Source organism: Hylobates moloch, unplaced genomic scaffold, assembly GCF_009828535.3.
Source record: "Hylobates moloch isolate HMO894 unplaced genomic scaffold, HMol_V3 SCAFFOLD_11, whole genome shotgun sequence".
Classification (NCBI taxonomy): domain Eukaryota; kingdom Metazoa; phylum Chordata; class Mammalia; order Primates; family Hylobatidae; genus Hylobates; species Hylobates moloch.
The window spans coordinates 41,635,951-41,649,523 of record NW_026652286.1 but is presented as its reverse complement, the minus strand read 5'-3'; the positions used below and the strand labels follow the sequence as shown (position 1 = coordinate 41,649,523).

Below are 13,573 nucleotides of genomic sequence, written 5' to 3'. Positions count from 1 at the left end.
TTATTGTAATATTGTTATCATTAATATTATCATGTTAATATTTTGTGTTATTATATAGTACGTTTTGTGATAGAGATGGAAAATAAGTTAGGACAAGATTATTAAATTAATGTTTAGCTTAGAACTTACTATGTAGTCCTGTGATTTCCAAACTATGTCTAATGGAACACTAGTTTATTTTACAGATGTAAATTTATATGCTTATCAAAATTATGCCAAAATTATGTGGACATCGATATAGATATCTACAGTCACAGAAGTGTCAGAAACACTGCTAACTTTAACTTTCTCTTGGACAGCCATGTGCATGACTCACAGAATATCAGCATTTTCCACAATTATTTGATCATGGAACTTTTTAATAAAACATTTATTTATATCTGATATCTACTGCTACAGAATATTCTGTGGAAAACTCTCTGTAATTAATGAAAAACCCTCCAAAGTATTTGACAGAAAGTGCCTTGATAAGCTCTGTCTTTTAGAAAATTTAATGTAGAGTCATTTCATAGTTTAGGCTAATGTGTAAAAGATTGAAAACATTGATCTCAGCTAAGAAAGTAATGCAATATCTGAAATGAAAGATGAGAAAAGTCATAAGTAATTAGTATAGGCAGTGTTGAAAAGACTAACGATACTAATAAGTATTAACAAAATATTTCTCAGAAACTATGAGCTAAAGATTATGTTAAGTATAGTCATAATGTTTATTTCATTTAATCTTCTAAATAACCCTGTGAAGGTAACCTATAAGGTACCCATTTTATAGATTTAAAAATTGAGGACTAAAAATGTTAAACGAACTGTGCAAGTTCGCATAGCTAGAAAATGATGGTGACAAGACTTGAGTCCTGATATGAGTCCAAATACTATCCATATACCTATTTAGTGGTACAATCAATATAAATATCAACCAATAACTTTTTGAGTATCAGCCCTAAGAGGAGGAAGTTGAAAAAGGCTATAGGGTTTCCAGCTCGGTGAAGTTGATGGGATCATCATAATCTAGTTCCCAAGAAATGAAATGTAGGAAGAAAAGTGGAGTGGGAGTTCTACATCCTAGGAAGAATAACCAGTTAATAGGTGGATTTATGTTCTAACACTCAAAAGAGAGTTTTAGGCTAGAGACAGGGATATGGGACTCATTAGTGTTGGTGGTGGCTAAAGAAATGAGTGTACATGACCTTTTCTGGAAAAGCATGAAAGAATGAGGGTTGAGACTGTGAATCCCAAGAGAGTACTCCAATTTTGCCAACCTGGCCATGAACAATGTACTATAATTCCTAATTCTGGGTCTGGTCAAAAACTAGATATAAGAGAGAATCAAGAGTACCCTGTTTCCTCCTACTTTGTCTTTTCCCTGGTCCCTGAGTTACAGCAGAGAGAAGTACTGCAAATCAGCAGTTGATTTGGCTCAATTATGCCAAACTGCCTTCATGAGGAGTTGATTTACTAATCACTAGCTGTGTGAACTAATTTAGCTGGTCATTTCAGTGTACCACAGAGATGCCTGTTCTGACCTCAAGGAGATAATTGTGCTCCCATTCATTTTTCAAAAATGTAGTATGCGTCAGGCATATTGTAATGCATTGGGGATACAAGTATGAATAATATACACTCTTCTGATTTCAAGGAGTTTGCAGTCAATTGAGGGCACAAATAAATGAACAACTCATTACACTACAATTTATTATGCACATTTGGAGATTTGTACAAGATACACTAGACATGCAAAGATAGGACCCTTGGCTTGCCTGGAGAAATTAGAAAAGACTTCTCAGGGAAGGCAGTTCTTGAACTAAAATTTGAAGGAGAGGAAGTTTTTCCAGATGACCAAAGGTCATCCATGGCTCTTCCTCAAACTCACCTGCCATTGTGGTAGTGGGTGGCAGGCCATTTGATTCTGTACAAATAATCAATGTACATTTGGGATTTAAAAAAAATTAAAACCCCTTAAAATGGTAAATATAAAATTATTTTTATCCACTTCTTTATAACCTCATTTCATGTGGTGTTCAGATCCTTGTGCTTCTGGTGTCTATCCAGTCTACTGAGGGTACCAAAGCCTCATATCAAAGGCATGTACGTTTAGTCATTATTTCTGGGTTGTACGGAGGAATGTGTAAAGAGGTTAGAGAAAACAAATAAGGAGGAAGAATTATGAGAAAAAAAGAAAAGTGGGGGGATGAGGATGAAATAGAAAGAAGAGGAAGAAAAGCCTTCTCAGTCCAGGAAATCTCTGCATTTCACTTCTAGCTTCCTTGAGGGAGCTGGACATGAAGATTCATGAGGATCCATCAGCCCAGAGGGGAGGAACATCACCAAGTCTTGATGTCAAAGAACCGGGGTGGGCTACACCCTCACGTATCTGCTTAGTCTTCACACGATAGACAATGCGGTTCAGCATCAGTGGCACCACCACATAACGACTGGCCAGCAAGATATGGACATGTTGAGGAATATTACGCCCAAAATGGTGGGTCAATAAGGTAAAGAAGGATGGAACATAAAACATAAGGATGACACAGAGGTGGGAGCCACAAGTGCTGAGGGCCTTGTGCCGAGCATCCTGGGAAGGCAAACGAAACACTGCTCGGAGGATCAGTGAGTAAGACACAGTGATGAGGATCACATCTAAGATGACCATGACAATGGGCACTGAGAAGCCATACCAGATGTTAACAGTGATGTCAGCATAGGCTAAACGAGCCACTCCAATATGCTCACAGTAGGAATGAGGAACAATGTTGGTTCGGCAGAAGGGCAGCCACTTCAGCAAGAATATGACAGGGAAGATGATGCAGAAGCTTCGGGAGATGATGGCCAGAGCAATCCTTCCCACAACAGGCCATGTTAGCACTGTTGTATATCTCAGTGGGGCACAAATGGCCACAAAATGGTCAAAGGCCATGGCTAACAGAATAGCTGACTCCCCCACAAACATCATATGGACAAAGAAGACTTGGGTGACACAGGCATCAAAAGCAATGTTATGTGCATGGAGCCAAAAGATGGCTAGGGCCTTGGGCACAGTGGTGGTAGACAGCAGGATGTCCGTGACGGCCAGCATGGAGAGGAAGAAATACATGGGCTCATGAAGGTTATGTTCCATGACAATGACCACTATCAGGATGCTGTTTCCCAGGACTGCAGTGATGTAAATGAGGCAAAGAGGTATTGACAGCCAAATGTGATAAGCCTCCAACCCAGGGATGCCAAGTAGGACAAAAACTGCAGGATGGAAGATGATAACGTTGGTGTGACTCATGATGCACTTTATGGTCCTCTCTATAATGACTTAGAAACTGATGAGTCTGCTGAAAGTGATAGAAACAGAAAGCACTCCTGAATATGTATAAATATCATAAAAGACAGCATGGGTTTCTAAATTGCTGGACTCTCCAGCGGCAAGTACTCCCAGAGAATGTTCACTTGGTGTAGGAATGGCTTCTGGCTCATGGTGCTTCCTTTGCAGATAGAGCTTCTGTGGCAATAATGCTTCAAGTATGAACAGAAGTGGCAGCACCTGTCTCCAACCACCTGCCCCCCAGAGGCCCCCAGAGTTTGGCCTCACCCTCCCTTTCTGACCTCATTCTACTATTTCCACACAAGCAGCATTTTCCACCTACCTGTGTTGTACTTGTCCCTTTCCCCAAGACTTTGTTCTGCATTTACCTTTAATTTCCTTCCCCTTCTACTTCTGTTTAACAAAATTGTAACCTTAAAATAACTCCTTAAGACATAGCACTTTGTAATGGTCTGTGTTCATAGCAATATATCTCCTTCCTAAAAAACTATTAACTAAACTATATTTTAACTTGGTTATATTTAATCCTATTAAGTTTATCTGGCTATTGCCTTGAACATTTCACAGGACGCTTGCACTTCTGGCCCCTTGTGCAAGGAAGTAGAGTATCAAGTGGGAATCCAGAGGAAGCCTAGAGGGGTACATTTCTCCACTCTGATCCAGATTCATATCTTCCCTAATGCAGTGAGCAATGGGGCAGCCAATGAAGCTGAGACAGGCAATTTTCATCACCGGCTCCTCATGGACTTCTCATGCTCCTCCCCGAATAGTTCTATACAGGAGCCTCTTGGTTGTGTCTGGGCTTCCTTATCTGTAGAAGCCCCCCAGGAAAACGATTCTGAGCAAAAGAAATCAATATATTGCCCACCTGTAACCCCTGCTGACTCCACTAATACTGCTGTTCTTCCCACCCCACTGTTCCCTAACCCTCAGAAAGAACCATGTTTCCCTGCTGCCAAAAAGGATTAAGTATAGAGCCCTTCTTGGCTCTCCTGCCACTCAGGTAATATTTGTTTCCTTCTAAAGTTCTGAACTATCTGTCAGCTATTAGGACTAGGGAAAGAGTGTATGATTAAGAATCTAGAAGGGAACATGAAGAAAAGGGACCACAGAGACAGTAAAGAGAGAATCAGAACTATAAACGTACCAAATAAACACTAGATTGATCTTCTGATAATGGTATTCAGAGGGCCCCAAAGAAGAGATGCAAAGGAATAAAATCCTCAGTTTATTAGTCCATCCCTCTGCCTCTATGCAAATGAACTTGCTCAGAGCACGGTGGGCTGTGGGGAGGTAGCAATGGGACTCCAGATGGATACAAGGAAGGGAATAGAGCCAGATCTAGATAAATAAAGGCCACAGGCAGGCTAATAATTTGATATCATTCAAGCCAGTATATTTTAAATATTGGGGCCAGGCCCAGTGTCTCATGCGTATAATCCCAGAAGTTTGGGAGGCCAAAATGGGAGGATCGCTTGAGGCCAGGTATTCAAGACCTGCCTAGGTAACATAGCAAGACCCTGTCGCTACAAAACAATTTAAAAATTAGCCGGGAATGGTGGCACGCACCTGTAGTCCCAGCTACTTGGAGGCAGAGGCAGGAGGATCTCTTGAGCCCAGGAGTTTGGCGCTGCAGTGAGTGAGCTATGATGGCACCACTGCACTCCAGCCTAGGTGACTGAGCAAGACTCTGTCTCTTTAAAATATATATATATATATATATATATACACACATATATACATATATATGTATATATATAAAATACATATTATATGTACACATATATGTATATATATGTGCTTGTGTGTATATATGTATGTTCAACTTCTACTTAGAAGAGAGGCTGAGCTTTGCTGGAATGAGCACAGAGAAGAAGTCATTAGTAGCATTGCTCTGGCTCTATTTTAAAGTATTGAACTCAAATTTATACAAGCAAAAGCCCCAGCAAAAAACACATTCATTTTCCTTAGGAGGAAATTTATTGGACATTTATTTTCTCACAATTTTCCCAACCCCTCCAGTTATTAACATATTCCTTCTCAATAAAACAGTAAGACACCTGATATATGTCCTCATCAAAACAACTCTGCTCTCTGCTTATGACTCTGTGATGTTTTATCACTCCAACAGTGAGATACCAAAGGCAGGGTGGAGAGAGGGGTAATGAGGCCTAGATGGCTGTTAATGAGGTCCTGGAAAGGAGGTTTACGGCCCATGGAAAGAAGGACTTTCATTTTATTCAGTGGCTTCTTAGAGCTCCATCAAAGCCCTGCTGCTTCTCTGTCAAGCACCTTTGGAGCGTTCAAGCCTCATTTACGAAAGAGTTAAGGGTGAGAAGAAAGGAAACTCACCGGCAAAAAGAGGAATATCCAACGTCTCCCAGAAGTACCTCCCAGAGCTCCCAAGCGAACATCCAGCTGAGCGAGAAAAAAAAGAGCCAGAATAGTAGAGATGGGGCCGGAGCCAAGCTAGCTGGGAAAGAACACAACAAAGAAGGTGTAGATATTAAGTTCCGGAGCCAGACTTTCTGCATTCATTTCCCAGTTCTTCCCTAACTAACTAGATCTTGGGCAAGTCACTTTACTTCTGCATGCCTCAGTTTTTCTATTTGTAAGATGTGGATAACAAAAAAACTTCATGTGGTAATTGTGGGGATTAAATAAGTTTGTATTGACTGCTCAGAAAAGTAGGCTATTATTCTTGTTTATATCATCATCATCATCATTATTATTACCTCTGTTTGGCCATCATTCTCTTGTATTTTTTCCAGTAGGCAAAACACCTTAATGAATATTTAGCCACATTAAAGTCTTATTCTTCATCCAAATATAACCAAAGGAAACTCCTTTCCCAGGAAGAAAGAGGAGGAAAAGGAATGAAGGAAGTGCCCAATGAAAGGAAAATAGCCTGAGAGCAGATCTCTCAGATGAACCTGGTGTCTCAAAAACCAGACCCAAGGGCTTTGGGTGGTGCACCAGGCATATCCACTACTGATGGACTTAGCTTCGGTGAGGACTACCTGGCAGTCTTCCTGCAAATGCTCTGAAAAACACCCACCTGTCTCAACACAAAGAGAAATTATCTCCATCATTTACAGAAGCCTCAGGAACATCGCAGAGCAATGGGAGTCAGCTTCAACTGTAGAATTAAGGAGATTTGGAAGTGGGAATCATAGAGAAGATTTGGTCCACACTTTAAAGGTGAAATGGAGCCACTTCTCCACAGCTCCTGACCAGACTGCCTAACCAGCTCTATTTTTTGGTAATAACTATTTCCTCTTTAGGGGTTATATAAAGGTCTTTTATGTCTTTATGCAATCTCAATTCAGAAGACTCTCCTTCCATCATAACGATGTATTCAAATGTGTTCACAAACCACATGTGATATAATTTTTAGGTAACTATACAGGAGTTGAGTTACATTTTTGCCGAGTTGTATTATCTAGATATTTATTTATACAAGTATTCATTTCACTTTGCCATTTTCCTTGTTATGTACATTTTAGATGTCAAGTATTTTTCACAAATCTTAGGTTCTTCAAAATGCACAGTCTCTGTACACTATAGCCATGTCCCTAATGGATAAAACAGGTGCAAACCTCACTACCCCACTGCCCTCTGCTTGTAAGACTGGTCTCTTTTTGCAGCACAATATATTGCAGGCTTTGTTATAATATGTGTCATAAGAAATTTGTTTCTAATAACATATAAGGTCTCAAAATTTATAAATTATTTACCCTTCTAATATATTGGGGAAAATAAGGATTTATACCTTTAATAAGCTCACTCTTGCCCACGTGCACTTAAAGCCAGCATGTAAGAAGATGTTTTCATAATCTAAAGCCAGTGCTATCCATGATGCAGAGGCACTAAAATTCCCTTAATTCAGACAACCCTTAATAGTAACTCATGGTTTTTTAATTACTTATTTTTTAGCTGACAAATAAAAATGGTACACATTTATGTTGTACAGCATGATGTTTTGATAAATGTATACATTGTGGAATGGCTAAATCAAGCCAATTCATGCTTATTACCTCACATATTTATTTTTTGTTGTTAAAACACTTAAAATCTACTCTCTTAGCAATTTTCAATTATATAATATATTGTTATTAACTATAGTCAGCATGATGTTCAATAGATTTTTTAAACGTATTCCTCCTAATTGTATTGTTTTTTCATTTGACCAACATCTCTCTAATCACCCTTGAACCTCAAGACTCTGGCAACCAGCATGATTTACTTTTGTAATGAATAAACATCTTGAGAAAAATTCCCACCTATCCATTTGCTTTGCTATCTATAAACATTTTGGGTATTTTGTCAAAACTTGAGTAAGCATATGGTGACGTATCATGTGTAAATATCTTCTATGTTCTTGTGATATAGTAGCAAAAATGTGGAGAACCCCAGCTCCAAAGCATCACCTCTTCCCTCCCAGTGTCTAGATCTGTTCTACAAGATGCAGGACAAACAAAAAAAAAAAGAAGAAGAAAGAGGATTTTTCAAGTTTAGACACATCTGACACCCAGATTACCAAAAGAAAGTTTCCTTAAGACTTTGAGACTGAGGAGCTCATAGCAGTAAGTACAGAGCCTGACACATTGTAGGTTCTTAGGAAATATTTGAAAAAAATAAGCCATGGAATTAGTGAATTAATCTTTCTCCAGTAGCTTTGCTTGTTTCCCCAAAACAAGGTGTTGATCAAACCCAAGCCATTTTTATGAATAGCACCCACTAACATACCCTTCCCTGGTAAAGTCTGATTCTGACGGCTCTAAAAACTGCCCTCAAACCCTTAAACAGGAAGTTTTATCTTTCTCATGTGCTCCTGGTGCTTTTCCTGGCCCCTCTCTGCATTCCTATTCCTATCTCTCATCAGCGTCTACCACCTAAACCCACTGATGTATCTCCCAATGCCCACACTCCCCACTCTATGCTCTGTCATGCTGCAATCCCTCTCTCATCCTTTGTCTCACTGACCCCTTATCTTTCTCCAACATACCCATTTCCTTCTTCACAACTGCAGCCTTTGTCCTTTACAGATACCCCTAAATACACAAACACAACACTCTCTCTCTCTTTCTCTCTGTTTCTCTCTCTCTCTCTCTCACACACACACACCTGCCAATCCCTCCCTCTGCCACCATCAATGCTCTTAAACTCACCTACTGTATCACAATATCAGCTTAAGGATGGAGAAAATGGTAGGGAAGAGCTGAAAAAAAAAACTCACTTTGCTTATTCTGAGGAAAGAAGAATGAAAAGAAAAGAGAAAGCTGGAGACTGTTCATGTTGGCATGAGGAGATGTCACTGTTCCTGCCCTGTACAGGACCCTTGTATCTGCAGACTGAGAAGCTACATGCTTCCTTCTTCTGGAGGCAGGTGTCAGAGTCACCCCTGGGATCATTAAGCATGGGGTCAATGAACAAAAGGAGACACAAAAACACTTCCCCTAGTGCCAATAGGGAACCTAACTCTAGGGATAATTAGTAGCTCCAGACAGAAAGCACATAAAGTATTAGAAGACACAGCATAGAGCAATGACAGAAATCTCAACAATAAAATAACATAATAACAGCTAACATCTGGTGATCGATTACTATATCCCTGTCACTATGTTGTTTTTAACATAAATTATCTCACTTAATTATCAGAACAACCCAATGAGAAAAGGCACTATTATTATATATCCATTGTGCAGATGAGAAAATGGAGGCTTAGAAAGACTAAGTAGCTGATAAGGAGAAAGACAAAAGCCCTCAAGTGAACATGTCAAAGTGTTCTGACTCAGTCTGAAAACACTCATTAATTCCTCAGAAACTATAATTTTGGAGGAGTAATTTTGAAGCAACCCTACAGGGTCAATCACTGAAGATAAGTTCAAGAAAAAAAGAACAGAATAAATGAAGATTGACTAAAATTTTTGCACCATTCAAAGCAAAATTTATAAGCACAGAAAAAGATGCTCAACATCACTAATTATCAGGGAAACGCAAATCAAAAATCACAATGCACACCTAACACCTATTAGGATGGCTACTATAAAAAATCTAAAATTTAAATTTAAAAACAGAAAGTAAGTTTTTGCCAGGATTTGCAGACATTGGAGCCCAGTGCACTGTTGGAGGGAATGTAAAATGATACAATCACTGTGGAAAGCAGAATAGTGGTTCCTCAAAAACTTAAAAATACAATTATCATATGATATAGCAATTCTACTTCTAGGCATATATTTAAAAGAATTGAAAGCCAAGTCCTGAAAAGATAAGTGTACAACCACGTTCACAGCAGCATTTTTCATAATTGCTAAAACATGTAGGGAACTGTGTCCATCGACAGATGAATAGGTAAGCAAAATATTATATATACATGCAATGGAATATTATTCAGCTTTAAAAGGGACAGAAATTCTGACACATGCAACAATATGGATGAGCCTTGAAAACATGGTACTAAGTGAAATTAGCCAGTCACAAAAAGACAAGTGGAATCATACAATTCCACTTACATGAGCTACTTACAGTAGTGAAAATCATTGAGACAGAAAGTAGAATGGTGGTTGCCAGGGACTTAGGGGAAAGGGAATGGGGAGTTATTGCTTAGTAGGTATAGAGTTCTAGTTTTACAAGATGAAAAGAGCTCTGGAAATGGGTTGTGGTGATGGTTGCACAATATAGATGTACTTAATCTCACTGAACTATACAACTAAAAAATGGTCAACATGGTAAATTTTATGATATGTATATTTTACCATAATAGAAAACTGAAGAAAAAAGCAAATTTACCTTCTATGAGCATTTAATTAAAGTACTCCAACAGTGTTGGGAGGAGAATAATTCATCCCAAATCATCTTGTAACTTTTGGAGCAATGAAATAGCTAGGAATCCAACAATGGGGAAAAGGGGGTAGAATACCAGCGTTAGATATTTACTAAAAAAAAATACACAAAATGTCTTATACACAAATTATAGTGGCTTTATTTATAATAAACAAAAATTGAGAAAAAAAAGAAATGTCCACCAACAGGAGAATGGACAAACCAATTGTGATACATTCATACCATGAAATATTATTCAGCAATTAAAATGAGCAAACTACTAAAACATACAACAATACAGACTAAACTCAAGATCTTTATGTCAAGTGAAAGAATCCAGATACAAAAGTCTACATGCTGTAGGATTGCATTTATATGAGGTTCTACAACATATAAAACCTAGTCTACAGTGTAGAAATAAGAATAGCAATTGTCTCTGTGGTGGGAAGAACCAGAGGACATTTCTTTGATGAAAATATTCTACATTCCGAGGTGAGTGTAAGTTACATAGGTGTCTGCAACTGTCCAAAGGACTTTTGGGGGTATTAGTAAAGAATAAACAGCAATGGAAAGAGCAGAAATATGAGTAAATTCTTCTCATCAGTTCTTTATAATATATGCAATAATTAAAACAAATTATAAACCATATGATAGTAAAGACAAGATATTTAAAAGTGGGAAGAGTAAGGGAACTTAAATAAAAGTAAAGTTTCCACAAAAGTGGTAAAATATTGATACCAGAAGACTATGATGAGTCACATATGTATATTTTAATACACAAACCAATCACTAAGAAAACTATACAAAGCAATACACTGAAAAACACTATAAATCAGGGGTCCCGTGGCCTGTTAGGAGCCAGGCCACACAGAAGGAGGTGGGAGGCAGGCAAGCAAGCATTACTGCCTGAGCTCTGCCTCCTGTCAGATCTGCCACACATTACGGTCTCACAGGAGCCTGAACCCTATTGAGAACTGAGCATGTGAGGGACTTAGGTTGCGTGTTCTTTATGAGAATCTAATGCCTGATGATCTAAGGTGAAACAGTTTCATCCTGAAACTACCCGCCCTTCCCCTGTCTGTGGAAAAATTGTCTTCCACAAAACTGGTCCCTGGTGCCAAAAAACGGGTGGGGACTGGTGCTATAAATAAATCAAGAGGAAATCCTAAAAATATTCAAGTAACCCACAGAAATGGAAGAAAACAGAAACAGAGGAATAAGACACAGAAGAAACAAAGAGAAAACAATAAAATGGCAGGTAAACCATAACATATTAATAGTTGCCATAACTGTAATGGTTTAAATACACCAATTAAAAAACAGATTGGCAAAGTGGAAAAATAAAACATGATCCAACTATATGATGTTTACAAGAATTAACTTCAAATTCAATGACGTAGGTAGGTTGAAAATAGAAGTTTGCAAAAAATGTATCATGCAACTATTTATCCAAAAAGAAAGCAAGAATGCTAATATTTCAGATAAAGTGGACTTCAGGGCAAAGAAAATTACTAGTGATAAAGTCACACATTACAAAATGATAAAGTAATAAATTCACCATGAAGATATAATCTCAAGTATGTAGGCTTCAAACAACAGTCTCAAAACATTTTCAGAAGCAAAAATTGAAATAACTGAAAGGAGACATAGAAAAATCCACAATTAAAATTTGGGACCTCAAAAGCCATCTTGCAGTTGAAGTTCTATCTCAGCAACTTATAACAGAACTACAGGGTTCCAAGATGGCTGAATAGGAACAGCTCCCATCTACAACTCCCAGCGCGAGCAATGCAGAAGACAGGTGATTTCTGCATTTCCAACTGAGGTACTGGGTTCATCTCACTGGGGCAGATAATGGGTGCAGGACAGTGGGTGCAGCACACCAAGTGTGAGCCGAAGCAGGGCGAGGCATCACCTCACTCGGGAAGCGCAAGGGGTCAGGGAATTCCCTTTCATAGCCAAGCAAAGCTGTGACAGACAGCACCTGAAAATCGGGTCACTCCCACCCTAATACTGCACTCTTCCAATGGTCTTAGCAAATGGCACACCAGGAGATCATATCCCACGCCTGGCTTGGAGGGTCCCACACCCACAGAGCCTCGCTTATTGCTAGCACAGCAGTCTGAGATCGAACTGCAAGGCAGCAGCGAGGCTGAGGGAGGGGCTCCCACCGTTGCTGAGGCTTGAGTAAGTAAACAAAGCCTCTAGGAAGCTTGAACTGGGTGGAGCCCACCACAGCTCAAGGAGGCCTGCCTGCCTCTGTAGACTCCACCTCTGGGGGCAGGGCATAGTCAAACAAAAGGCAGCAGAAACCTCTGCAGACTTAAATGTCCCTGTCTGACAGCTTTGAAGAGAGTAGTGGTTCTCCCAGCACGGAGTTTGAGATCTGAGAACGGACAGACTGCCTCCTCAAGTGGGTCCCTGACCCCTGAGTAGCCTATCTGGGAGGCACCCCCCAATAGGGGCAGACTGACACCTCACACGGCCGGGTACCCCTCTGAGATGAAACCTCCAGAGGAACGATCAGACAGCAACATTTGCTGTTCAGCAATATTCGCTGTTCTGCAGCCTCTGCTGCTGATACCCAGGCAAACAGGGTTGGAGTGGACCTCCAGCAAACTCCAACAGACCTGCATCTGAGGGTCCTGACTGTTAAAAGGAAAACTAACAAACAGAAAGCACATCCACACCAAAACCTCATCTGTATGTCACCATCATCAAAGTCCAAAGGTAGATAAAACCACAAAGATGGGGAAAAAACAGAACAGAAAAACTGAAAATTCTAAAAATCAGAGTGCCTCTCCTCCTCCAAATAAACGCAGCTCCTCACCAGCAACGGAACAAAGCTGGATGGAGAATGACTTTGACAAGTTGAGAGAAGAAGGCTTCAGACGATCAGACTTCTCCGAGCTAAAGGAAGAAATTCGAGCCCATCGCAAAGAAGTTAAAAACCTTGAAAAAAGATTAGACGAATTGCTAACTAGAATAACCAATGCAGATAAGTCCTTAAAGGACCTGATGGAGCTGAAAACCATGGCACGAGAACTACTTTAAAGTTCATGTGGAATCAAAAAAGAGCCCGCATTGCCAAGTCAATCCTAAGCCAAAAGAACAAAGCTGGAGGCATCACACTACCTGACTTCAAACTATACTACAAGGCTACAGTAACCAAAACAGCATGGTACTGGTACCAAAACAGAGATATAGACCAATGGAACAGAACAGAGCCCTCAGAAATAAAACCACACATCTACAACAATCTGATTTTTTACAAACCTGACAAAAACAAGAAATGGGGAAAGGATTCCCTATTTAACAAATGGTGCTGGGAAAACTGGCTAGCCATATGTAGAAAGCTGAACCTGGATCCCTTACTTACACTTTATGGAAAAATTAATTCAAGATGGATTAAAGACTTAAATGTTAGACCTAAAACCATAA

General features: G+C 39.5%; 1 protein-coding gene across 1 annotated transcript; it reads right to left on the bottom strand.

The window, feature by feature from the left end:
• Positions 1-2,297: 2,297 nt before the first annotated feature.
• Positions 2,298-3,268, bottom strand: LOC116477320 (olfactory receptor 52B2). The gene is given in 2 exon segments (XM_032168039.1): positions 2,298-2,345; positions 2,348-3,268. Coding segments are annotated over 2 exon segments (969 nt in total).
• Positions 3,269-13,573: the final 10,305 nt, after the last annotated feature.